The sequence below is a fragment of the Chrysemys picta genome, chromosome 9, assembly GCF_011386835.1.
Source record: "Chrysemys picta bellii isolate R12L10 chromosome 9, ASM1138683v2, whole genome shotgun sequence".
Lineage (NCBI taxonomy): Eukaryota > Metazoa > Chordata > Testudines > Emydidae > Chrysemys > Chrysemys picta.
The window spans coordinates 22,818,257-22,846,238 of NC_088799.1; the positions used below are offsets into that span (position 1 = coordinate 22,818,257).

Sequence of the window (27,982 nt, forward strand, 5' to 3'; positions counted from 1 at the left end):
TGACAGCATGTGGATTCAAATATAGAACATGGTGCATTATTCTGCTTTTGTTCTATGTGTAGTTCTTGACTAGTAAGAGCAAGTTTGTCTGCATAAACTTCAGAGCACTTCCATCTCTTGACAAACTTGCGCAGAGTGATGCTATTTCAGCACACTTCTGTGTGCCAATGCAGGTAAGTCGGAAGCGTAATTATCGGGCAGCTGCAAAAAAAAGTTTGAAAGAATGATGAATCTTATTGATAACTATTCTTCAGCTTATCTGTCTTTCAAGTTAAAACTATTGATTTATTCTACCCCTTCAGTTTGGTTTTTATTTTTTTAAATTGTAGGCAAGATTCATTTCTAATAGCAATGGGATAAATTTAGCTCTTTCATAAAAACCAATATACTGCTTATGTGAAGACCTACATTAGATGTAGATTTTTTTTTTAATTGCACTGTCTTCTTTAGGGAAAAACTGCTTTGCTACTAATACCTGAGCTCCTAGTTTGGAGAGATACCTATTCCTTAAACTAAAGTCATTCTTTGGCTGTAATTTGGCCAAGTTATCTTCGTTTTCACATCTGAGTTTCTCTCGTTTTTCTGCTCTGTAAAACAAAATGGATTAAATTAAGTGATGCGCAAACCAGAATCTCTGTTAATCTGACAGTTACTAGAAGTAAAATTAACAAACAGTTTATAATGTTTACAGGTGTAAAACTGCAGGTTAACAAAAAGCTAAGAGAAACATTTGGCAAGCCACACTAATTAGATATTCAAGAAAAACAGACTATTTTCTGCAATTTTTTTATTTAGCATTTAGAACTTTATTGGAAAGTTACAACATGCTGATTCATTTTTTAAACAAAATTCAGACTATGCCTTTATCAATTAAACAAGATTTGATCCCTTAAAATATATTAAGATTATAGCACACAAAAAAAGAGAAGTGACAAACAACCTTACTAAAGAGACTGCTCAGCAGTCTTACAGAGTTAATAGCAATCAGGTTTTGGTTTTATCACAGATTAAAGAACCAGTATTTGACCATACAGTACTTGTTAGAAACAGCTCCCCACTCCCACTTATTTTCAACTTCAGCCCTTTCTGTAAAGAGTAAAAAAGTCTTGGAAGACTGAACTGTGTTTTACTGCTACACGTGATAGTGTTTTGCATGAAGAATGTGACAAAAGCCACATTAACAGAGACCTGTTAAGTTTTGGAAGGCAATGATCTTTTCAGTACACAAAATACAAGTCAAATAATTGCTTAAAACCATTATTAGGCAAAAACTCTTGACACCAACCAAAGAGACACTATTTAAGTGCTGCTCCTGTAAGTGAGATATTTGATCTAGTTTATATTGCAAGAATGTTTGCTTCAGGTTGAAAAGGAAACATTTTGCAGTTACATGAAACTTCAGTTCAGTTTAAAATGCTATGACCCAACACAGTGTAACTGCTCTGAGAAAGATGAATGTTTGGTAGCTATTAAAAATTGTTACAAAGCATAAGTGTCATCATAAAATAGTTTACTGTAAAATCCTCGGCATGTTAGTATGTTTTCCAATCAACTGTATTGTCCAGTGCTAAGCATCGAGCTCTAAATACACTATAAATTCTTCAAGCTGATAAATTGCTGATCAAATGCTCCCCACTTCTGGATGATATTTGCTATTCAAATTTCTTTTCTGCAAAAAACATTGTAGTGAGAATTATTGAAAACATGCTACAAGGATCCCTGACATTCAGGGTGTTTTATCAAACACAAAATGTTATCTTTTGAATTATATATTGGAAACACTGCACACATCTTGATTGACCAGAAAAATTGGCAAGTCAAGTAAAAATATATATCTGCTTCTGGTGACGGAATGTGCTCCACGTACTGACAAGAGCCTTACGTAGACTCTTCTTCTGCTCCTTTACCACCCAAAGCAGCTTCACATCTTGGTCACCATCTGTTAGCTCATGTACTATATCTTTTGGAACCAAATTTTCATCAGGTTTCAACAAGTTACGTTGCTGAAGTGGGATCTTAGATGCCCTCTTCCCATCTCTGTAGTGCCACCCCACAGAACAGAAACCCAAGCCAAGTTTGCCACATGCCAGTATGAAACCACTACCACCAGCTACTGTGGGAGAGAGAGTTTTGGTTGAGAGATTTCATTCTGAAGTCACAGGTGTGTAAGATGTTGTAAAAAATTTTTTTATACAGACAATACATACAGAAATCTTCTATCTTTCACTTTACAGAAAAACTAAATTTAGTTCTGTAGCCACTGCAGTAAAAGTGTCTATTTGCAATTCACTACAGACAGATTACATATGCAAGTTTAGTGCCTCACATTTTAGCACTGACAAATTGTCTTCTGCCTAAACTACAATGCTTTTGTGCGTGTAAATTAATTCTGTAACATACAACTATATACCTAAGCAGCAGCACTGAGAGGGTAAAGGTGTTTTACTGTTCACAACAAGAAGTGTATCAAAAAAATATTCATCTGAATGAAGTATTCATAATACCTAGCTAGAACACATAATTAAACATTGTCAAACGTATTTAAAGATAAATCATCTTTGTGTAAAAAAAAAAAACAAAACACACACACACACAAATGGAAAGAATGGACCTTATAGCTTTATAACTGTACCATCCTTTAAAGTGTCTGCTTCTAAAATGTGCCTGACCCTAAAGCCAGCTATATCTACTTCTATAGTCATCTCCATATTATCTGATTACTAGATTTTATCCTCACAACACCCCTGAGACAAGGAAGTATTAACCACCCCATTTTATAGCTGAGGAATTGAGTAACTTGTTCAAGATTACATAGTAAGTCTGTGGTTGAGCCAGAAATTGAACTCAAGGAGATTTTAGTCTTATGTCACTCTAAACAGGATACTAGACTAAGTTTTTAGGAAAAACCTATCTAAAAGCAGGCAGCTTTTTGTTGTTGTTTTTTTTTGGAGTTTACAAGTGGGTTGTATTTTCCAGCCATGCTGGATTTCTACATTTGTAGAATTAAACCCTAAACAAGTTTGTTATATATCAAAGTTCAACTTCACCTTCACTGTAGCGTTGTTAATGCCCTTTTGGTCACACACTACTAAGGGCTTGGCTACACTGGCGCTTTACAGCGCTGCAACTTTCTCACTCAGGGGTGTAAAAAAAAAAAAAAAAACCCACAAACCACCACACACCCCTGAGCACAGCAGTTACAACGCTGTAAAGCGCCAGTGTAAACAGTGCCCCAGCGTTGGTAGCCAGCACTGTAAGCTAATCCCCTCATGCAGCGCTTTGAAGTTTCGAGTGTAGCCTCGGTCTAAGTCCTAGTCTACACCAGGATATTAGGTCAGTATAACTACATTGCTCAAGCGTGTGAAAAATCTATACCCCTGAGAGACACAGTTAAGCCTGTGGTGTAGACAGTGCTAGGTCGATGGGAGACTTCTCTCATCGACCTAGCTACCGCTTTTTGGGGAGCTGAAGTACCTACATAGACAGGAGAGACTCTCCCATTGGCATCGATAGTGTCTCCACTGAAGCATTACCATGGCACTGCTGCTGCGGTACAGCCGTAGCTGTGTGTGTGTTGACATACCTTCAGTTGAAATCCTTAAGTTAGGGAAGTTACCTTCCATGAAACTCAGATGTCAGTGACAGTAAAAATAAACTTGAAATAAATCCAGTGTCTTGACAGGAAGCAATTTTTCTTCTAATAACTAGGAGACTTTTCAATGTCCATTGCACTACATAAGAATGGATACGAATTACAGTAGTGTTTTGATAGCTTCCCATTCACAACTAAAAGCCAAGATTTTCAGAAATAGGACCCTTAAATTCAACTCTTCAGTAACCTGAAGGGCTGTGCAAGCTGTGAGCGCTCAGCACTCTTTAAATTATTAGGCTTCTAAAGCCATATTTATGCACCTGTTTCTATATATGGCTTTAGAAGCCTAACTTTAGGATCCTATTTTGAAAAAATAAAAAAAATCAGTCTTCATTTGTCTTGCTTCTGATATTAAACCCAGATAATCTGACTTGACTCATAATTGGCCCCAGATACACTCTGCTCTATATTTTACTTTTGCAGTGGCAATTAAAAAGTATGCCATTACCCAAAAGCATGACTAAAGAATATGACAACATGCTACTTGTCTTTTCTTAACTAGTCACACCTACATAAAAAGGTCACCAATAAGCAGTTTTAGTTCAGAAGTGTGAAGTGCTAGTAGTATTTTTTTTTTTTTTTTTAAATATACTTGGGCTTGTCTACACTCATTTCAGTGGAAACACCACCTATGACAATGCTAAGGATTCTCCTGTTAGCATAGGTGCTCTAGCTCCCCGATAGGCAGTAGCTAGGTTGACAGGAGTATTCTCTGGGGGTTAAACCAGTTTATCTGCGTCACACAGGGGGTGTTTTCTCTCACCTCCCTGAATGATGTACTTATACAAAAGATAATTTCCTAGTGCAGGCCAGGCCAGGCCTTAGAACTTTCATTCAGCTGGAAGGAACTCATACCTTTATATTTAAAGAAGAAAATAGTTTTCAAGAGTTAGGACCAGCAAGATATGGTGCCTGGGCAGTAGACATAAGACAGCTTTTGCTTTACTCAATAACAGGAGGCAGGAGCATATTATTCAGAGACGGAGAAAGCCACGAGCCACACAGCAGACTAAATATTGACAGGAATTGGTCCAATAAAAGGTATCCCCACCCAGTCTCTCCAATAGACAATTGCAAATAGTTGTGTATTTTAAAAGGATAACGCCAACACTCACTACAGTGCAAATTTTGGGCACCCAACTTCAGATACTGAGATGGCCTCTTTTTCATAGGTGCTGAGCATCTTCAACTCCACTTGGCTTCAACTTTTCACAGAATGAGGTTGTGAAGAGTATTTCTACTGTAGTAAAGTTATTCTTGCCTCATTCATTCCTGATAGTATATTGCAAAATACATTGACTACAAAGGTGTGGTTAAGGGGAGACTGTGCCAAAAGTCTAGAATCAGATATGACATTGAACTATGTGTATGTTTAAAAAAAAAAAAATAGATTTCTAAGTTAATAAAGCTTTTAAAAAGGACACCAATTCTCAGCTTTATATACTTACTCAGCTGCAGCTAGCTTTTGCAGTTTTTCCCTTTTCTTTGCAGACCAGTTAAGATCACCTCCTACAAACAGAAGTTATGGTGATTTAGGAACTTCTGAAATATTTGTCTTTGTATGGTATACTCCACTAGAAACACCTCTATAACTTGAGAAAATGAAAGTCAACATACATATGGAAAATCAGTAATATTGAGAGACCTTGGGATAAGACAAGACTACAATTCGATATGGCAGCTAAAAGTCAATGCACTTCTAGGCCGCATAAACAAATAGACATGTCATAGAGCAAAGACATAATAGCTATGGGTCTAGAATCTATTAGAGTGAATTCAGTCCTAAGTAACAAGTTGAGTTCAGAGAAGTAGTAATTTCTTCTAGCACTTAAAGATTTTTAGAAAGTTAACTATTTAGCTATCCCCTCTCACCTAAGCTATAATGTGGTAGGAACAAAAATGTAAAGGGATAATCACCCAAAAAGGAGAGGAATTTAGGATGATAGGGCTAGGATTAACAGCATGTAGTAAAGAAAAAAGTTTCAGGCTGAACATCAGGAACAGCTTTCTTGAGTGAAAAATGTTTAAAACCAAGGAAAGTGGTGGAAGCCCCACACAGCTTGGGGCATTTACACGTATACAGGATAAAATGCTAGCATATCCTTGATAGAAACAACCCAATATTAGCAGCAAAATGGACTGAATGTAGCAGCTTTTCTCCAGCTCTATTGTTATCCAACCCCAATGTTGGAAATACAATTAGACGTGCAACAACAGTCAAGGGGGAACGAAGATAATTTGCTTTCTGAAGAGCCAATGCAACTTTTACATATGCGAACACACAGCACTTCAACAGTTACTATGAGGTCTACAAAAGCAATCTGAAATTTTTCCAAAGAGGGATAGGGAAATGGTCAGTGTCTTACTCAAAGCCCAGTATAAATGACCAAATCAGATATCCATGTGCAGCTGTACTGTACCCCTTTAATATTAGTTAGTTCAACCTTATTAAGTACCAGGTATGTTAAAACTAGTGCTCAAGTTAGTTCAAAGGATAGGTTCGGAATCCCCTGCTTACCCTACCTTTTGGGAGCATTCATATTGATAAGGTTGAGGGAATTTTGATGGTAATCGGCAAAGGAAACTTATATTGAGGTGATTTAAAAATGTCTCCATTATCCTCCATTAAGAGGGTAAAATTTTTAATCGACAAAGAGTCGAGCCAGAACAGCTTCTGTTACCCCGTGTAATACTAGTTACAGAGGAAAAATTTAGATCATTGTTGTAACTAAAATTACTGACTCAAACAGAACAGAGAAAATATGTAAAGAGACAATATAAACATGCACCTACCAGTGAGGTGATTCACAAAATACAGCATGACTACAGCTATTAGTGACACTAGAAAAACAGAAGAGAGTTATAGTCAGCAAGGTTACTGTGAGGGGAGGAAAACCAAACTCTTACCCTAAAGTGCAATTAAGTAACAGTCAAATCTTTTAGGTAGCAGTGTTGACAGACGTTGAGATTTAAAAATGAGCTAAGTTAGTTAGGAGCACGTCCTAGTGACTTATGCTCCTAACTCACTTAGCCACTTTGAAAATACCACCTAGAGTGTTTAAAGCAAGATCAGGAAAATGGTCACTTAACATGGGGGGGAAGGGGGAGGAAATCTCTTTCCCTGAAGATCCCCTTTTAGCATAAGTAGTGTGTTTCAGTGTTACCTAAAAAGGTTCTGACTATACTTAATATCCATCTGACCTCATTTTCCCCTTCAACAATTTCTTCAGTACCCAGTATAAAGTCCATTGAGGGTAAATGATCAATACTCCAGTAAGAATTAATTACTTTCAACATCAGTTTATAAAACAAGCACCCAACTATCAATCTACACAACAGAAAGTATTCACTGACGTGGCTACAAACACACTGAGCATTAAGGAAAAAGTGTCATGTGAGCTCCCCAATATTCATGGGCCATCAGTTCCCACAGTAATGTACTTACAGCAAATACAAGCACTGAAGAAGACTTCTAGAAACAGATATCCTCGAGAATCCAGTATCGTACCAGCTGCTATGGCAATAATTGCCAGACCCAGATTTTGGATAGACTGCATACTAAACACAGGGTAAACAATCTTGTTATCCACATTACATGGGGATTTTTTTTTTATTATTATTATTTTTAAAGAAGCCAACATGCTTAACGTATGAAGAGTACCTAGAATTTCCTTATTTGCATTTATAAATACAACTATAAGAAAGACACTGTACACTGGCACAAGTTGCATCATGGCATACAGAGGCAGATATGCAACAAGTACATTCTCTAATTGTACAAACTGCATCCACAAATCTGAGGGCAGAATCAAGTTCTACATCTGTGACCTGTTAATTTTGCCAGTAATCCTTTAAATGTGAAAAGCAAAAGCTATTTTGGAGACAGTAATTTCAGAAGCATGAAAACGTATTAGATTTGTTTGATATCAAAACAAGCATATCTTGAAGAATTTGAGGACTGTTCCTAGCTTGAGGAATTTTATAAGATATGTTCATTGCAATAAACTATTAGCAGCCACTCTGGAATAAGCTACTCAAAATTTAAATAGTGTTTCTGTATTTGGAAGTACCAGCTGTAGACCTCCCCGGGAGACAAATATATGAATACTTACAAGCCATAAGCAGTTCCCAGCTGATGTTCCGGAACAACAAATGCTACCATTGGCCACAAAGCACAGGCAAGCAGTGAATAGGCTACTCCTAACATACACTGTTGAAAACAAGATTAGAATATACATGTTACATTATATATATGCTGGTGTTAAAGTACTAAAATGTAGTACTTGGTATAGAATTTTAATAAAAGGATGACATTTCTGTCAACCGTTTCCTATGAGCACAAGCCAAGAAGAAGTGTTTTGACAAAAAGTTTCTGGGTGAGCTTTGCAGAAGCAGAACCAGCCAGTTAGGAAAAAAAAAAAAAAAAAAAGATGTATATATACACACACAGAAAAGCCAATTTATTAAAAAACCCACCCACACGCTCAGTGGTTAAATTGTACCAGGTATGATTAGGGATAACCTGGTACCATTGTAGGGATCTTCAACAACTCATGGTGGAAGCTCTGAATTGGAGAATTAATATTAAAAAAAAAAAACCCATGGGTTTCTGAACAGTACAATCAAGCATCAATGAAACCTTTACACCAATCACCACATATGCCATGTTTTACAGGAAGCTTTTAGACTATCTTCATACCATGCCTTAGTAAAAGTCCACTGTACAGGCCTTCAGAGGAGTGAACATGTTTTAATGATATCCAAGTTGGATGAAATAGCTTTTTAGCACATAGCATTACTATTTTAAGGCCTGACAGGTATCAAAACAAGTACTGTGTCACACTGGAAAGCAGGAAAACACGCTGCTAGCCCTGATGGGTTGATAGGTATTGATCTTCAGTCCGTCACTGCTTTAGGACTGACTTTTTTGAGCCTCAAGCAGTAAGTCTTGGGAAGGTAGTATGGACAGAAGCTGGGGGTTTTCTGGTTGTCTCTTCACCCACACAGGCCCAAGTCAATAAAATGGGTGCGTGAAGCTATTTAGGGGTTTCAGGTATTTGTACACAACTGCCGGAACAGAAAACAGCCAATCATAGAATTGCAGAACTAGAAGGGACCTCAAGAGGTCATCTAGTCCAGTCCCCTACACTTGTGGCAGGACTAAATATCTAGACCATTCCTGACAGGTGTTTCTCTAACCTGCTCTTAAAAGTCTCCAATGATGGAGATTCCACAACCTCCCTATGCAATTTATTCCAGTGCTTAACAACCCTGACAGTTAGAAAGATTTTCCTAATGTCTAACCTAAATCTCCCTTGCTGCAATTTAAGCCCATTGCTTCTTGTCCTATCCTCAGAGGTTAAGAAAAACAATTTTTCTTCCTTCTTGTAACAACTTGTTACATACTTGAAAACTGTTTTGTCCCCTCTCAGTCTTCTCTTTTCCAGACTAAATAAACCCAATTTTTTTTTCCCCAATCTTCCCTCACAGGTCATGTTCTCTAGACCTTTAATCATTTTTGTTGCTCTTCTCTGGACTCTCTCCAATTTGTCCACATCCTTCCTGAAATGTGGCACCCAGAACTGGACACAATACTCCAGTTGAGGCCTAATCAGCACGGAGTAGAGTGGAAGAATTACTTCTCGTGTCTTGCCTTCAACACTCCTGCCAATACATCCCAGAACGATGTTCACTTTTTTTGCAATAGCATTACATCTAGCCTAGTATCTCATTTACCAGTAGCCAATACCAGAGGAAAATGCAAGTATATTCCAGGGGCAGACTGGGGAAAGCCTCAAACCCTGGGAACTTTTTCCTATAGCCGCCAGCTCAATGCAAGTAGTAGGAGGCTGCTGCAGAACTGCAGTCTTACAACCCACCCTCTGCCCCCTACCAGATTCCAAAGGAGCATAGGAATTACCCTAATGGATCAGACCTGAGAACAGTTCTAGAATGACCTACCTATAGGGGAAGTGTCCTGCTAACCTCCCACACCCCCAGTGGTTGGCTTGTATCCTGAAGCATAAAGGCTTATAATCTTTATAAAAGTTTGCTTAGCTAATGTAACTGGAGTGCTCATTAGCCAGAAGTGTCTAATCTGGTGTCTAATCCTACTAAGCTGTCTAGGTCTACACTACCGCAGGATCAACACTATTGCGATTGATGCACCGGGGGTCAATTTAGTGGGTCTAGTTAAGACCCGCTAAATCGACAGCAGATCACTCTCCAGTCAACTCCAGTTCTCCACCGGAATGAGATGAGTAAGGTAAGTCAACGGAAGAGCGTCTCCTGTCAACCCAGTGTGATGTAGACACTGCAATAAGTGGACCTAAACTACGTCAACTCCAGCTACGTTATTCATGTAGCTAAAGTAGCATAACTTTGGTCGACTTACCGTGGTAGTGTAGACATAGCCATAACTTCAAGCAGATAATCACGTTGTGCAAAATATTCCCTAACTTCACTTTTAATTTCTGTTTCATGTAGCGTTCCCTTGTTCTTGTATTCAAAGAGAGTAAACAGGAGTGCCTGATTAACTTTCTCTATACCATTCATTATTCTCTCTCTCTCTCTCTCATATCTCCATGGTGGTGGACTAGTGCCAGCAATATGGTCAAAAGAACATGATAAATACAATTTATCATATGGCTATCAGATAAGATCACATATGTACACAATTAAAGTCATTACTACTAGTAAGAATTACCATAGCAATCCAAGGGTTCCAGAAAGTAAAGGCCAACATAATGTGAGAAGCAAGGGTTGCCACTACAGCAAACATAACCCAGATAATATTTCTTCCAAGTTTATCCACCAGGAATCCAAAGACAGGGGACATGGGTGCTGATATGATATATACAATGCTACAAAGAAGTGATAAAGAATGTTTGAAAACACATTTATTCTACATTTTAAACCACAAGGCAACTTCTGTCTTTCCATCATGAAGCATCACTATCTATACCACACCAAATTCCCTCTTCACTGTGGAGCCCCCATGCTGGAATTGTTCTGGGATGCTTGAGTGCATAACAAATACATTCCCTCTCCAAAAATAAATATCAAAGCAGCATAATTAGTGTCTGGTAGTTGAGGGACAGGGGCAAATTTAGTGTTCACCACCTTGATAATTCAGGGATCAGCCTCAAGAGAAGAAATCTAGCCCACTTGTATTGCAGAAAGGTGATTAGCCATTTGTAGAAGTCAGAAGGGCATCATCCCAGAGACCAAGATGTCTAGGTAGCCAACAGTGTGGTCTACTGGTTAGAACACAGGAATGATTTAGGAGCAATGGATTCTGTTTCTGGCACTAACGGTCACTTGTATGATGTTGAGCAACTCATTCACCCTACCTCACAGATTTGTTATACTTTAGTTCGTTGATTGCCAAGTACTATATAGCTACAAAGCATAATTAGCCTGCTTTAATAAGCTCTGCTTGGGAAAGGAGTGCTTCTCAGTCCATGACTCCTTTAACAGTTGTCACAAGGCAGATCTTTCCTTGTCTAAACAAAGCCCCAGGATTCATTTTTATAGTCTGGACTTTCCACAAGGGAAGGACTGATGCTCCTTGATAGAATAGTCTACCCATGCCCCCGGGAATGCATTAGTCATACAGCACAACACAAATATGTCTGAAGACAAGATTTTTGGGAAAGACTCTCTACTGTCTCCCTAGACTAACATGTGACTGACATGCTCTTACATAAAAGCCTTTAATCAAATAAATTGACAAGAATACCTGTTAATTGCACTTGCTTCTTGAGAAGAAAATTTGAATTTCTCAATGAAGAAAACCCTAAAGTAAAATCCATAGAGGAGTTTTAGAATTTTTTTACCCATTTAAAATGTTACCATTTTAGCTTAAATTTGAAAGTGAAAATAGGAAAAAAATTCAAATTTACTAAGTTTAAAAAAAAAAAAAAAACAGTTTGACGTAAACATAAAGAATGCATGTTACAGAAAATGAAATCTTCTAGAGAACATAGATACTGCATATAGAATTTCACAAGGTATTTAGGAGATAGATTTCTATAGTAGAAGGTTCTAAAAATGTTTTTTTCTACATCAGAAGAAGTCATCAAAAGCACAACTCACTGGTGGCTAACCTAGTGATGGCACAGCAAGGACCAAGCCTCTGTATTAGACTGGCCAAAGCAGGACCTTTTGGAGATGATGCATAAGCAAAATGGAAAAGCCGGACAACTATCTTAGCTTGGAGAAGTCTGATGGTTAGTGATGCTTAGTCAAATCTCCACTTAACCCAATTCCAAGTTTTGGGTAACAAATGTAACATGCATTACACCAGCTCAACCAATGCTAAAACCTAAAGTGTATTTTTAAGAAAGTGCAACAGATAAGAAAATCCACATCACAACTCTCAAATGGTAAGAGATGGCACAAGCAAGGTCACTGAAGAAACATCAAAAGCAGACTAACGGCAGAACTGCTACAAAAACATTTCCTAGTGATTTCTTGAAAAATAAAACAGCAATAATTTTTTTTATTTTAAATACATCTTTAAAAATGTACATTGTCTCTACAAGGAGTTCTGTCCGTTAACTTTGTGCCAAACTGGTATGGTATGTTATGTTAGGAAGTGATGTTTCTGATTCAGCTGTTTATATTTCATTTAAAAAGGAGGGGTGGGGGAAAAAAAGAGAGAGACACTTACTTCCCAAGTCCAATGAAAGGAAACACAGCCGCATAATAACAAACACAGATTATAAATATGAGCCACAAGGACAACGAGAAGTCTTTCACATCAGTTAATTTAATCACTTCACCTTCAGAAAGAAAAAGACAGATATTGGGATCAATGCAAGTTATCTATAGATAAGTTTAATTTTTTTAAAAGATGAATAAAACTAAATGCATTGTAGAACTGAGCATTCATGTAGTTAGATTTTGTATGATAAATATAATCTCACTATATAATAAATTATGCAAGAGGGAGCGAATGACAAGTTTCTACTAGCATTTTCATTGATCCTGTCTTAACGCTATAGAACTGCCAAAACTGAAGACCAAAGTCCAATGTATTCCATGGCAAGCTGGACTTAAATTCTGCAGCACGGTCCCTAGAGTCAGAGACAGTCTGGTTTAGCAGAGTGGAACATCTTCAACGACTTCTATTTAAATAAAGAAGTTGTCAATTGAAAAGTGAAGTTTTGCTGCAACCCCTAACTATGGAGAAGTGATTAAATGTGGGGAGAGAGCAAAACAAATTATTTCCAGTACGCCTCAGATTTTTGTATAGACAACACATCACTACAGATTGTTGGGGGAAGATGTATACTCAGGGCTACCCGGGGGGGGGGGGGCGCGCAACTGGGGCAATTTGCCCCAGGCCCTGCAGGGGCCCCCACGAGGGAGTTTTTCAGGGCCTCTGGAGCGGGGTCCTTCACTCGCTCCAGGGGCCCCGGAAAACTCTTGGGGGGCCCGGGCCCACAGAGCTTCTTCCGCTCCAGGTCTTTGGCGGCAATTTGGCGGCGGGGGGCCCCTCTGCTCCGGGACCCACCGCCGAAGTGCCCCGAAAACCCACCGCCGAAGACCCTAGGCCCCCGGAATCCTCTGTGCGGCCCTGTGTATACTGGGTGTAACCGGTGTAAAAGAAAGTTGGACTCTTTACACCTAGAGAGCACAGGAGGCTTTTGAGGTTGCAGGACACATATTAGCTGGATATTTCTATTAATAATAAGCAGTTATTAAATAGCTATGGCTTACATTTATATGGTCTTCATTTCAGCATTAGCCCTGACAGAGTAAAACATAGGACAGTTCATGCCCCTTTTGTAGGCTCTAGAAGAGGACATTGCATCCAGTTTTCACTCATGTTTTCGATCATGACAGCTAGAAGCGGGGTTTATAGTGCAGCAAGGAGAGGATGAGAGGTGGTAAAAATCAAAGCACCAGGAGCCTGATATGACTAATGGACAGATAACTGGAATTTAAGTTTAAAGGGTATTTTGTTCTAGAGTGAAAGGTATGAATCCAGGTTACATACACACTTCTAAGTAACTGATCTAGTACTATAGATGAACATACTATGCAAATTGAGCGTTTTAACGATTTTTATCACTCACCAGTTTTTCCTTGCTCTTTACAAAGGATTTTTTCTGCTCTCTTGTCCAGATAAGCAAGAATTAGTGCACAGATTAGTGAAAAGATACATGTTACACCACCTGGAAGAAGAGAAGGAGTTCACTGTATAGTAGTAACTCCAGAAAGGACTTAGTTCATGTATGTTTTATCATACACCTCTAAACAGAACAGACCAGTCTAACAAGTGCAGTGTTTACTATGACCAAACACCAGTTGCTAGCATTATAAAACTAAGTGGACTAATTCAAAGTCTGAAGAATGTAAAGATATTTTGGCTTACTAAACACTACCTTATACAGACACCACCTCAAAATCTTTTACCTTTTATTTTCAAACACAAGTGTTGCAAGTACAATTGTGCCTGTATTTGATTACAGATAACTGCACTTTATCTAGAAATATAGTTACGTGACTACACGCACAAAACAGCAGTTACAGGATAGTGAGTGCAATGCATGAGCAATTCTGCACCAAAAGCTAGTTGTACTTGGAATATCAGAAGCAAAGCTCAAGCCCAAATGTAAGCAGGAGCAATGTCTTAATGCCCATGGTTTGGTTTTGTGGGGGGGGGAAGGGGACAAAAACCTCACCCAAGTGGAAATTTTCTCTCTTCAGAGTACAGATGAATAAACATATACAAGAACTTTGACATGCTGCCTTTCTGAGGGACAAGGGATGCACATAGTTCAATGGAAGATTAAAAAAAAAAAATCTACCCATGATTTCCAAGCATATGCAAGACATGAAAGCCATAATGCATCCCCATAATGAAGACTAACTTTGGTTTCAGTTGCTGGCTATACACACCATAATACACCACTAACTGTCAATCAAACGTGGTAACTACCCAGATGTTGACTTTGCTTAAAGTCTTACCTTGCCAGTTATACTGCTACTCTCAGACTGATCTATAGTTTATTTTCAACACTATCAAGCAAATTTTCAGCTGAAGAAAATATAACAGCTCACTCATTTAGCTTTTTCTAGTTCATGCATATTCTTTAAAATGTTCAGTGTACGTTGCTTATGTCATGTAGCATTCAGGATTTTCAGACATGTGTTATTGATGACTTTTTAAAAAAAAAATATTTACTAACCTATCATGAGTGTAAATCCAAGTGTACTGTGACCTGTAGAGCCCAGCAGATCTTGAACTCTGGAGTATATCCATCCCATGATATTCATATTCACAGTGCTCCCCTAGACAGAAAGGACAGTCATGAAGAATACTGCAGTTTACAATTCTATTATAGTTTTAAAAGGATCAGCTCAGGTGAACAGTTTAAGTCTCACCAATTTCCCAATAAATATAAAAGCCATCTAAAAAAGAATAGATCTACAAAATAAGCTTAATTTATGTATCCCAAGGTATAAAATTAAAATTGCAACTAGTACAAGAATTGAATAGGTTCGAGATTACAAAGATAAGAATCCAGTCACATACAAAGTTTCAGAAGAAACCCATATTCGATGTTTCTGCACTAGCAGCAATACCACCATGAAGTCTGTATTATACACTGTAACGACTTATGTGTTCTATGTATGATTTGTTTAACCCATATTTTAATTTAGACTTCAGGAGGACATGTCTAACCAGAGCAGAAGATAGTCCTCCCAGAACAAGGGATATTCCAATGCTCTGTTAAGGGAAGGCTGGAAAAGGAAAAAGAAAAAAGGAATTTTTTTGCCAGAAGCTGGGAATGGGCAACAGGGGATTGATCACTTGGGGATTACCTGTTCTGTTCATTCCCTCTGGGGCACCTGGCATTGGCCACTATCGGAAGACAAGATACTGGGCTAGATGGACCTTTGGTCCGACCCAGTATGGCTGTTCTTAATACAGCCGATCCTTGTTTCCTAGCCCAAACAGAATGAACAGCAGGCCCATCGTTGGATAGCAGATCAGATATATTTATATAAAGTCCATAAAACACTATTTTAATATTTCTATACTGAACAGTTATGTTGTAGAGTAAGCACAATTAGAAGCTCAGGTCCCAAATCAATTGACGTATACTGCAAATTAAAATGGAAAAAAAAAAAAGCGCAAGCAAAACTCAGCCAAGTTGGAGTACGCTGCATGAGTAAAGTTTGTTGTACATTTTAAAAATTCACCCTTGAAGGCGGCAGACATTAGTGCCATTCCTGTCCTGCCTTTGTAGGCAGTATTAGTTTTCACCAGGGCCTCTTCAGAAGTTTGACAGTTAACACCTCAAGGAACTGCTGTGTCCTGGTGGTTACATCATGCAAACTGTAATGCACAACATCCACGTTGGAGTTTAAAATGCTCTCATCAGATTCTTCGTAAATGGAGTTTTGGCAATTTTCCACCACTGCATCCTGACTTCACCACACAGTTCCCACTTCCAAGGAATACAAAGTCAAATTTTAAACATATGATTATTTAAAAAAAAAAAAAAAATCGCGTTTATAGGTCTTCATACTTACAATTCTGGCCATGCTAAGTTGTAATCCAAACACAAGATTTAATTCCTTGCCTTTAAACCAACTGACAGCATAGGCATTTTGTGCTACTGCTAAGGATTCCCCACCAATTCTAAATGAGGGAAAGAGAAATATATATCAAAATGTAATCTGAACACCTGTTGTGATATAACAATTCAGTACACTGGATTGACTTCAGTTTGTGTAGTGCTGTGTAGGTTCACTTGAATTTTACATGCACAGATCTAATGTAACATGAATCATAACTAACAAACGTGTAGGAAAGGCAATGGTTTTGCATTTTGAAGACTATAGCAAAAAAGTGGAAAAGAATAAGCTAAAGTCCATGAAAATGGATTTGGTTGTGCAAAGAGAGCAATGTGAAGACAGCAGAGGCAAAAGTGAAATAAGTGAGATTGCAGCACCTTCTTAGCTGAGATGGAATAGTGTAAGAGCCAAGGGGTGATGACTGAAGTTAACAGAGCCAGGATTTCACAAAACTAAAGTATGTGTTTATTGTTGCTTATCTACAGTATGTCATGGATTGTCAAACTTTTTCATACTGTCGATCACACCTTAATAAAGGTATCTTATAGCCAACCTCTTTTCATTTTTGATCCTGCAACACCCCAATTATTTACATGTTAAATTGTATTAAATGCCAAAACACATTACTTTTACAACTGGAGACAAGGAGCACTAGCACCACAGCGCTATTCAGATCTTTACAGATGACTGCTTCGCCTGCTGGTTATGTATGGTTTCATTATTGTTTAAATTAAGTAAAGACATTAAATACGGCACTGAAACATTAGAAAGTCATTTCTAATTCTTTAATAAATTTAGGAATACAATTGCAACCCTTTGCAGACCTCACTGAAGATATATCAAGACCTAAGTATATAGGCTGTGGGAGCACAAGTATGCAAGGCACTTTGCAGAACACAGAAAAAGGTGGTCATGCCTCTAAGTGCATACAATCCGATGTTGACCTTTTACCTAGACTTACCCAAATACAAATCTGCCAGCTTCCATTAGCCAAAAAGCATTAAATAGAGCTCCCATCGCAAAGATCACCTGGAAAATAGTAACATTTAAACAAAAAACAGAACACATTTTAACAACCCAACTTTAAAATAAAATGATTCTGGAACATCAAATTACACAAATCACATACCACATGAGCTAACAAGCTGTTTTTTGCTTTGTGTTTTTTTTTTCCTGAAAGCTAGCAAACATATGGAACTTTGCAATATTTTAATGCTTGATGTGCTGCTAATGAGCATTTAAATACACACATTTGTAAGTATTGACAATACTACCTAGGAAATTTAATCAAATGCCTACTGATGAATATCCAGTTAACTGATGCAAATTGAATTTCTGTTTAAGCATTTAAGTTTAAAAAACTAAAAAAAGAAAGCAAGTCTCTTTGTAAAAGTATTCTTCATACTAGCTGCTGAAGGCATTCTAAAGTGTGAATGAACATTTGAACCTATGGAAAGGATTTTTTTTTTAAATAAATTACTAATTATAGTCAGTCCCTGTCACTAATAGGTTATCATGCACAGAATATGGATCAATGCATTACCTAGTTACTATAGTTTCAAATAATATAAACAAGCTAATAAACTTGAAAACTGCTACAAAATCCTTATAAAAATATTGTTTGCAAAGTCTGATTAATTGTACCCAAACCTACAGCAGTTTATGTATATGCAGCATTCCCATAACTAAAATATAGGAAATAGAACTGTGAAATCGTTTTTCACAGCTTAAAAGGAGCTTAATTATTGGCCATGTTATCGGATTACCCCTCCCGGCAGGAAGATGGACACAAGTTACTGCAAGGCCACGTGGGAGGAAGGATGTTTACGGGGCACTGTACTTTACCACTACATAGTCAATCAGAACTACTACAGAACAGACGCACCCGATGTGCTCTATGTTTTAAGGCCGTGCAGGTTTCAGGTAGAAGGGAAGAATCAGGACAACTGTTAACAAGGCACATGATTCACTTCAAAAAAATCAAGTACAGGTGAATGCACTAACAATAACCATCCTGGAAAAATGTGGGCAACAGCAAGTCTTTATGTAACTCCAGGCCAAAATGGACGCTGTAAACCATAAATAACTTCTTTGCAATAATAAAGAATCTTAATTTGAACAATATAAACAGGTATCTTAGAAAATACCTCTATGGTTTCTTAAGGCAATTCTACAATTGTTAATCCTAGCCTGGTTTTTGCCTGAAACCCTCTATCTGAAATGCACAGTTATGGAAGGGTATGATGCATTTTAATTAGCACAGATTAATTATGCTATCTATGCCTTTTGTTCACCAAACCCTTCAACAACATGACACAGCCTGTTGTGCCCCCTTTTGTTTGCACTTACTTGTCCAACACAAACAAAGGAGCTGAATATTACGGTGCCCAACCTGTCAATGAAAGTTTGAGATATTTAAAACTTTAAAATAAAGCCAGAGGTATTAGAGTACATTGAAAATATTTAACACTACTACACATTAAAAACAGAAGTGCTTCTGAAGCGTTCTTAGGTTTGAAGATTTAAATCAAACTGCCCAGAAATCTCTTTTCTACCTGTTACTAACCATGTGCCCCAGGATGAGGAAACTGCTATTGCCTATGACCAGCAGAAATGTTATTTGGAAGAGTAAGTGTGTTCAGTGTGTGGCTCAGGACTTCTAGCTCTATTTAAGAGAATTTACATCAGAAAGCTCCATATTACATGGACATGCCAGAGCTCTCTCTGGCTAAATATTGGTCATCTGACCATTAGCAGTAAAAAAAAAAAAAAAAAAAGTCTGGCACTCTTCATACAAGCTTTCTTTGTGCTAAAGTGATGTATTTGTTACATTCATTGTATTGGAAATACCATACTTCCTTCCCCGAAACTTTAAAATTTAATATGTAAACATATTAAGGGGACTGGACTAGATGATCTCTGGAGGCCCCTTCCAGTCCTATGATTCTTTTATAGTTTACAAACAATACTTGATCCTTTCTTTTGCACTGGTTTGGAGTTCATAGATACACGTCTGAGGTGATAACAGATTTGAGAAACAGGAGTGCATATGTTCTGGTTTTCAAGTACCATGATCAGTTTCCAATTCATTTAAATCCTGTAACTTTAATCTTCATTGTTAGGCGGAAGGCAGTGTAATACATAAAAGTGACAACTAGAATACAGTGATATAGGCACTGACTCCATGGGTGCTCCAAGGCTAAAGCACCGACTGAAAAAAGTGAGTGGGTGCTTAGCACTCACCAGCAGCCAGCTTCCCTCCCACCCCCTCAGCATCTCCCATCCACCGGTGGCCCTACTAATCAACTTCTCCCCTTCCCTCCCAGCGCCTCTCGCCTGCCACGATCAGGCGGGAGGGGGGGGGGGAGCGGGGAGAGGGCACACACAGAGGAGAGGCAGAACTGGGCAGGAAGAGGCAGAGCAGGGGATTGGCCGGTGCCCAGGCCCGGAGGAAGCCTCATAGCAAAGGACACACATGCCTCATTTTTAATCGTGATTTGGTTAATACTTAAAAAAAAAAAAAAAAACACTGAAGAAAATGTATTCTTTCCACTTTCCATTTTTATGTTCAAAATGTATTAGCTCCATTCAGCACTTTGTAGTCAAGATCTAATAGCTTGCTCTGTAGTGAGTGCATAACTTAATATTTACTCCAGAGGCTGGAGGAATCAAAGCTCCTATACAGTTTTTCCACTTCCAGACTCTCATACTATTACTGCATATACAAGAGATTCATATACCCAGCAGTTCAAAAATAGTACTGTGGTGTTTTTTTAAAGTACAGCTGTTAAGACACTATTCCCCTTTAAATAAGCCTGTATTAGATACGTGAATCTATCTGCCTACCCTTGGAACAGTTTCTTAGTAAAAACTTAGTACACAAACCAGACAACTAAAGTTGTGAAATATTTCCTAACAGGGTGGATTGATTTAAATCCCTGAATTCAAATCATGCTTAAATCAGCAAGCAGGAAACCTTGATTTAAAAATGTTATTCTTGTTTTACATTTGTACTTAGGGTATGTCTACGTATAGTGCTGGGGTGTAATTCCCAACCTGAGGAGACATTTGTGCTAGCTCTGATCTAGTGTGCTGAGCATAGGTGTGGCAGCGTGAGCTGTGGAAATGGCTAGCCACCCTCCAAGTACATGCCTACGGTCTCTGATGGGTACATACTTGGGGCAGCTAGTCCATCCTGCCACTCGCGCCTCCCCAGCCACAATCCATTTCTAAACATGTTAGTTAGATCAGAGCTAATGCAGATGTCTCCCCTTGAGCTGGGAATCACATCCCTAGATTCAAGTGTACACCGTCTATAGTCTAAAGGAAGGTTACACCAAATAATGATAATGAAGCATTAAAACACATTCCTTAGCAACAAATATAGCCTTTCCACTAAATTTAGTACTTTGTTAATCTGAAGAATACATTAAATCTATAAATGTTTATTTAAGCAGTTATATAAACTAACATACATTTGTCCAGATTCTTAAATTTTACATTTTTTTATGTTAGAAAATGGCACAACACGTTTCTTATTTGCTAGATTACCGTATTTTACTTACTGTATATACCCGATCATAAGCCAGTTCGTTTATAAGCCGACCTCCACAAGATGGATAAGTAAAACTGGAAAATTTTTATAACCCGTTCATAAGCCGACCCTATAGTTCAGGGGTCAGCAAACTTTGGCTCCTGGGGCATCAGGATAAGCCGCTGGTGGGCTGAGATGCTTTGTTTACCTTGAGCGTCCGCGGGCACGGAGGTAAACCTAAGTAAACCTGACGGGCCGGAAAAGCAACTGGTGGGGAAATTTGGGGGGGGGGGGGGGAGGAGGAGGAGAGACAAGCTGGGAGTCAGGGGAGTAACCCCTGTGACCACCCCCCACATGACCCCACCCCTAGCCCAGGACCCCCACTCTCCCCCCACCCCATCCCTTCCCACCTTATCTGGGGAGGATGTCTCTGGCCTGGCTGGAGCTGCTCCGGTAGGCTGGGGGGAGGGCAGCGTGGCCAGAAGCAGAGACACTCTGGCCGCACCTCTTCCCTTCTGGCTCTGCTGCCTCTCCTTGCTCCCTCTGCTGGGGGCAGGAGAGGCTGTGTCCCACCTCTCCCTCTCTATACCCGTTCATAAGCCGACCCCCTTCTCTTGTGCTTCCCTTTTTTACTAAAAAAAAGTTTGGCTTATGAACGAGTATAGACGGTAGTATTTGTGTCAAGCTGCATTTGGACGGAAATTGGAATTCAGTTAAAAGTGTATTGTAAAATGCATTTTTGTACTTTATGAAGCCACTTTACATGTGCTGATATATAACAGTTTCCCAAAACATGTTTTGCATTTAAAACTAAATGTAATTAAGCAGAATAGAAGTATTAGCTGTAGTTCACGAATTGACTGATTGTTTCTGATCACTATGATCCAGAATTTCAAAAGTAAATGTGCTTAGGGAGCTAAGGCACTTTTGCAAAATCCCACTAGGCACCTAAATCTGGCCTTACTTCTCAAAACTAGATCTCATCCTCTCCATAACTAGTTTTTAATCCTAGATTGGACTAGGAAAACAAACTTTCCTGCTTTTTCATTTTCCAGTTAGTTTCTCAACTTTGAATAAAATAGTCCACATGAAGAAAAGTCTCTCCACATTTGCTACTTAAACTGAAACCCAGAAATAATTAAGGCAAAAGTTTTTCTACACAATAAAAACTGAAAGTACTTACATTTGGAAAAACAAATACCAGCATTTGCTCCATTGTAATATGAATACTTCATGCAGTACTTGATTTTGGGATTCTTAGAAACCTTGAGTTGACCTCAAAATAAAGATATTTTACCCTGATTCGGTACATAATTTAAAAAAGGTATGCCGCCTTTTAACTCATTAAAATTTGAGGATTACTCAGTGATGCAGCATATTTTTATTTACATAATTGTGCTGTATTAGAGTAAATGTAGGCCTTAACATAAGTTGTCAATTTCAGTCTCATTTTAAACAGGGTTGTGGGTTTTTTTTAAAATGCATTTAAGTAAAAAAGACCCTGATTATAAGTCACTTTTTTTTTTTTTAAAAGAATCAAAACGTATTATTCACCTTATAGAAAAACATCTGTGAAAGAAACAGATTTTGCAGCTTGTTCAGATTCAAACACTCAAAGAAACTCAGTGAAAGCTGATAGAATGTCATCTACACTGAAAATGTAGATGAGATTTTTCTGGACGTGCATCTCCCCTTCTAATGACCTGATCCTTAGAAGTGTGACACTGTTGTCATGCTTACCTTATTCCAAATACTCTGTCTATCAGAAAGCCTCCAAAGAAACAGAGAACCACATTGGGCCAGGAATACCAGGCATATAATGCCATGAATGTAGCTGTGTTCACCTTCATATCCTAAGAATATGCAAAATTTACAAAAAGAGAGCGTCATTTAACACTATTTTAATTACAGTGACAAGACAGCATCTAATAATTAAAACATTAAAAATGCAGCCTTCCTTTTAAGAGATAAACGGTCATCAGGTGTTTAGAAATCCAAAGGCAAGTCTTGATAAATCCAATTACCACAGGTAAGGAGAAAACTTCCAGGGGCAAAGGGTAAGCGCCTTGCCTATAAAGCTTCTGTAGAATTTGAATGGGAAGATTTTTAAAAGGCACAAAAGGACACTTAGGCACCCATTAAAAGTAAACGGGAATGTTGGGCCCTTAACTGTCCTTTGTGCCTCTGAAAATCCCCCCAAGTTAGTTAGTTTTAAACTGGTTTCTAGCTCTTGCTAGAAAGAAACCATTCCAAATGTGACACAAATGTATCCAATGCAGACAGAGTCTGAAATGAGAGATTTTAACCACCTGAAGTTCAAATTCTAAACCCAGACAGATTGTTCATATGCTGGGGAGCTCATCCAGGAGAAAACAAGGAAAAGAAAAGATAGGAGAGGGGTGGTGGAGAGGATCTCTTCCCGGGAGATACTGTACTCCAGGCTCAGCTAGAAATCCCCAGGTCCTTGCTTTGCCTCCAGAGATGCGCAGAATAGATTCCACCCTGAGCATGGCTCAATGGGATGCAGCAAATGCAAACCTTCTGAGGCAACAAGAGACGGAAGCTATGTCAGTGTCTCCCCCCAACTTAAGCACTGTCCACACCAGCACTAGGTCGATGTAACTTGCATCACTTGGAGAAGCAGCTTTTTCACACCCCTGAGCAATGTAAGTTACATTGACTTAAGCAGCAGTGTAGACAAGCCCTTAGATTTGCCCCTAAAACTGCTTTTACATCTACAATTTTTGGAAGATTTCAGTCATACTGCTCCTGCCCACCCCAAACCTTAAGCACAAGTGAAGCCTGGATATAGAGAAGAAGTCTTCTTACTGCTGACATGCAGAAGAATGGCATCAAGCAACACAAAAGGCAAATACCCTAGAACAGTCAGATGTGAACTGTATTGTTACAGAATGTTAAGAACAAACTAACCTCCAAGCTGATTTCTATAATCTCTTGAAAAACAACATGGTTCAGTGTTGAAATTAGGGTTAAGATAACACAAGAAATAAGCAAAATTTTGGCAGGTATATAAACAAGTTTAAATCGAGAACCTTCAACATGCAAAATACCGATGAATTTTGCATACCAATTTGTCTTTGAGTAAACTACACTAGTGTAATTATTTCCTCTTGGTTTTGGTTTACAGAGAGCCCAACTACGCAATTTTTACTTGTAATGAGTAGCATTTACCCACATGAGTAGCCCCAACTAAGTGAGTGGGATTATTTGTGCACAGATACTACTCAGTAAGGGTCATGGATGTTAATCACACTGCTTAATGCACTACTGGAAGGTGATCAGGTACTATGGTGATAAGCACAGTATAGGAACTTAGATAGAATCAATAGAATAATGGCCCAGACTTTTTCCATGTCCTCAACTCCTTCCTTGCAACATAATCAATAAATTTTCAGATGGTCATCGCTTCTCTAGAGTGTGAGAACTTCAATTAGAGAGCAATTTGAAAGCAACATTTCAGTCATTTTCACCCTTGATTTTAAAGCAAGAGGCCGTGCTTACTGCAATCACATAAAGAGAAGAATCTGGTAGATCTTATGCAGCATTATTCCACAAGCTCATCTATAACTAAATGCAGAAAGCTACTCAAATGTTATATAGCAGTTCATTTCAAAAAGCAAGAAGTCATTGAATAAAAATATCATTCCCAAATCAACTAACTCTGCTACATTCAATATATGCAGTATTTTTGTTTTACTCCTACATATGACACTAGCCTTAGGCTTTGTCTACACTATCACTTTGTCCACAAAACTTTTTTTTGTTAGGGGTTGTGGGAGGAAACCACACGCCTTAGCGACATAAGTTTCGCCAAGCGACATAAGTTTCACCAAGCGTTGGTGTGGATACCACTAGGTCAGCAGAAGATAGCTTCCGCCACTTGTTGGGCGTGGTTTAATTATGCTAGTAGCAGAACTCTCCCTTGCTTGCATAGAGTGACTACACAGGAGACCTTACAGCAGCACAGCTGCAGCAGTACAGCTGTGCCGCTGTAAGGTCCATAGTGTGGACATCGCCTTAATGCCTTTAATACATGCAGCATGGGAGAGTTATGGTTCCTTAGGGAAAAATCAGCACCAAGTCTCAGCCATAGTTCTACCCCCCCCCCCCCCCCCCAACTCCTTTTTTAAATAAAGAAGGAACTGGCAGGTGTAACTGACCACGGCCAAATGGACATGCAAATGTACTATTCCAGATAGGCAGGTTGCAGCTCATGTAGAGAACACTGTGAAGAGTCACAAGAAGGTCTCACTCATGAGTATCCGGTTATTTGCATGTACACCGAGTGAATTATTCCAGTTCATGAACTCTTACCTTGATAAGGAACGTCAAGTATTGCACATATACAGTAGTTTTAGATTTAAAACCTAAACTACAGTACTTGACAATGCTCTAGTTATAAAGGTAAGTAGTCAACCCACTGGTTAATTAAATTACATGGCTGATTTCCCCATTCCACTAATGCATGGTTAAAGTCCTCTTTATGTTATTCAGAAGTACGCTTATTACTAAAAACAATCCCCCCAATCCAAAAAGAGTCAGTTATTATATGTAAGGAATTTTCACCACTTACCCTTTGAACCTGAGTCTGCAGAGCTGCTGGATTGTCATAGCAAAAATAGCTACCTACGGGGAGAATGAAGATACTAAATAAGCTTAGACAAACTATTTAGAAATACTGAATACAAAACTAAGATTATCTCAGTAAAGACGATCTAGTCACTTTCCATGTGGAAAGTGCAACAAATCAGTTGGATTGCATTTTAAATGACATTTGCAAGAAATCATGCCACAGATAACAGAAGTTGCTTCCATTTCTGCCTATTAAATTCATTTCTCTCAGAACTTAATGAAGAGTATTGCAAAAGTTCGTGATAAATTTACAAACAAAAAATGGTGTATTTATAATGCTATTTTAACAGCTTTAAAACTATTAATCTTTCCAGTTAAAACAAATTTCTTACTAAATGTCAAAAAAAAAAAAAAACCACACAAATCCAACCAGTGACATTCACCTTCCGTTTGTTTAACGGACTGCTAGGCAGACAATATAAAGCATTCACATACTTAAATAGTAACTAGTCTTGTGAATAAAAGCAAGTTCTTGTCCATGTCAACGCAAGATATAACTTTTTGGAGAGGTTTTTCGTTTAAATTAGTTTCATACCACAGTATCATTACTAGCCCTTGAACAGAGAAACACTTATCTTAACCATTACTGCCCCTCTGGAACATCTATTCTTCTGCATTTACACTAACCACACCCAAGGTTTGTTACTGCAAAAATACAAGTGCCAGTGCTCATACAGGAGCTATTTTTCTTTGATAACACAAGGCCCTTCCTGCTATCAGGAAAATGCTCATAACTGTACCGAATAAGTAATGAACCTTCAAAAACCACATAAACGGCATTTGATTAAAATGTGGTTCTTTAAACTGAAGATGTCCATGCTTCTGACAGGTTTTACTTTTGTAAAAAGTCTATAAAACCTACTGCAAACATTACTTTAAAAAGCATCAGCGAAAGGGTGTTTGGATTCAAATATTCCTGTGCAATGTTCACAATTTAAACATTGTAGCACTGCACTAGTGCACCAGAAAGTCAGACTGAAAAATAAGAGTGACTTCTCTTTTTGTACTTTATTTTCCTTGTTCAGGTTGGATGGAGTAAAGTTAATTAAGTTTTTAGTAACTCAAAGAATTAGTAAAGTAAGATTTAACTTGAATGTGTCTCTACATACTAAGAAGAACAGGAGTACTTGTGGCACCTTAGAGACTAACAAATTTATTAGAGCATAAGCTTTCGTGGACTACAGCCCACAGTCCACGAAAGCTTATGCTCTAATAAATCTGTTAGTCTCTAAGGTGCCACAAGTACTCCTGTTCTTCTTTTTGCGGATACAGACTAACACGGCTGTTACTCTGAAACCTCTCTACATACTGTTTGCATCAAGTTCAGTGCATAATGACCACTATTAACAACACATATCTAAACATGTTTTAGCCCACGATCATTTGGAATTAAACTTCTCAACTCTGAGGACTGTCATATTACAATCACAAGCTGTGAGAGTTTATACTAGCTGAGAGGTAGACAGTGATTTTGGTGTGCAGTGATAACTTCTATGCAGGCAAGCAGACCAGACCCAGCCCTGATTTTCTTGTTCAGAACTTGTGGAGGCTTCAAACTCAAGAAAAGCACATTTGAATCAATAATGGGTTTGTATGTTTTGCCACAGTGTGGTGAAATACAAAGAAGGCCAAAAGAAAATAAACTTAGCGCCTGCCTATACAGCATAATTCAAGTCAGGGAACCACATCTCAAATTTGAAAGAAAATAAAACAAGAGGGAAGGTTTATAAAGAAGAATTTTTAAAACTTAAGATGGAAGAAATAAGAACAGATACTAAACCTATCAGCCTCCCAACCTTTAACAAGCCCTGCCATAAAATGTAAATGTTCATCTCCAGGAGGACTCTTAATCCTACGTGTGGCAACAGACCCGTGCAGACGGGACACGGCTGTAGGATTAGCGTTTACAGCCCCGGACACGGTTTGGCCCCAGGAACAAAGACAGAACAAAGCCAGGAGATAACAGGGACCCGGTCCCAGGACCTTGTTGTGGGGACAGGACGCAAGGTTGGGGGAACTGCGCGGGGGTGGGTGGGGCAGTGTGAGGCTCTGCCGCCCTCCTAACCATGGGCAGATGAGGAGCCCGGTCCCAGTCCTGCCGCTAAGGAACTGGGCATGAGGGGACAAGGGGGCTGGGGCAGAGGGGATGCGCGAGGCTCGCTGCCGCTGGAGCGGCTCCAGAGAGGCGGGACTTACCGAAGCCCAGGAAGCACATGAAGGCCAGGACCAGCAGCCGGTGGGCCAGCCGCCGCGGGTCGCACAGGGCCGGCAGCGCCTTGCGCTGGGGACAGTCATTGTGCGCCGAGTCCAGCAGCGGCCGCACCTCCTCACCGCCCGGCTCTACCATCGCGGCGCGGCCCCGGCTTCCCAGAGTAGGATCCGAGAAGCTGTAGCAGGTCACGTGAGAACAAGTCAGCTGATCCCCGTCCACTGGCTGTCACGTGGGAAAAATAACGACCCATGGTGCCCGCCTCTTAGGCCAGCAGACGTTGCCCATAATGCAGCGCGGCCTAGCAGGACCCCGCCCTCTTCGTCGCAGGCGTTCA

At 39.0% G+C, this 27,982-nt stretch overlaps 1 protein-coding gene across 4 annotated transcripts; it reads right to left on the reverse strand.

Moving 5' to 3' along the window:
* On the reverse strand, positions 1–27,971 carry MFSD1 (major facilitator superfamily domain containing 1). 4 transcript variants are annotated; one of them, XM_005287005.5, is made up of 17 exons: positions 27,633–27,898; positions 25,378–25,430; positions 22,524–22,636; positions 18,599–18,641; positions 17,211–17,278; positions 16,205–16,313; positions 14,854–14,956; positions 13,738–13,836; positions 12,327–12,438; positions 11,394–11,450; positions 10,359–10,515; positions 7,765–7,862; positions 7,098–7,210; positions 6,446–6,493; positions 5,101–5,161; positions 476–587; positions 1–201 (listed from the first exon to the last, which is right to left on the reverse strand). In XM_005287005.5, exons 1-17 carry the CDS (start codon positions 27,781–27,783, stop codon positions 142–144), a joined length of 1,557 nt encoding a protein of 518 aa, XP_005287062.1. In that variant the 5' UTR covers positions 27,784–27,898; the 3' UTR covers positions 1–141. The 4 variants fall into 4 exon arrangements, 3 of the variants coding, with proteins under 3 accessions (XP_005287062.1, XP_065413913.1, XP_005287063.1); XR_010590588.1 differs by lacking the exons at positions 1–201; positions 476–587 and adding exons at positions 1,492–1,669; positions 3,584–3,731 and having other exon boundaries at positions 27,633–27,896; XM_065557841.1 differs by lacking the exon at positions 1–201 and having other exon boundaries at positions 306–587.
* Between the last annotated feature and the right edge of the window lie 11 nt (positions 27,972–27,982).

Coding starts and splice junctions, on each gene's coding strand:
- MFSD1 (XM_065557841.1), bottom strand. CDS start 27,783: ATGGTAGAGCCGGGCGGTGAGGAGGTGCGGCCGCTGCTGGACTCGGCG. Junction 11,451..12,326: donor CCTTTCATTGGACTTGGGAA/GTAAGTGTCTCT, acceptor ATTTTACTTTAG/GGTTTTCTTCATTGAGAAAT. Junction 10,516..11,393: donor GAAGCAAGTGCAATTAACAG/GTATTCTTGTCA, acceptor ACTTCTTTGTAG/CATTGTATATATCATATCAG.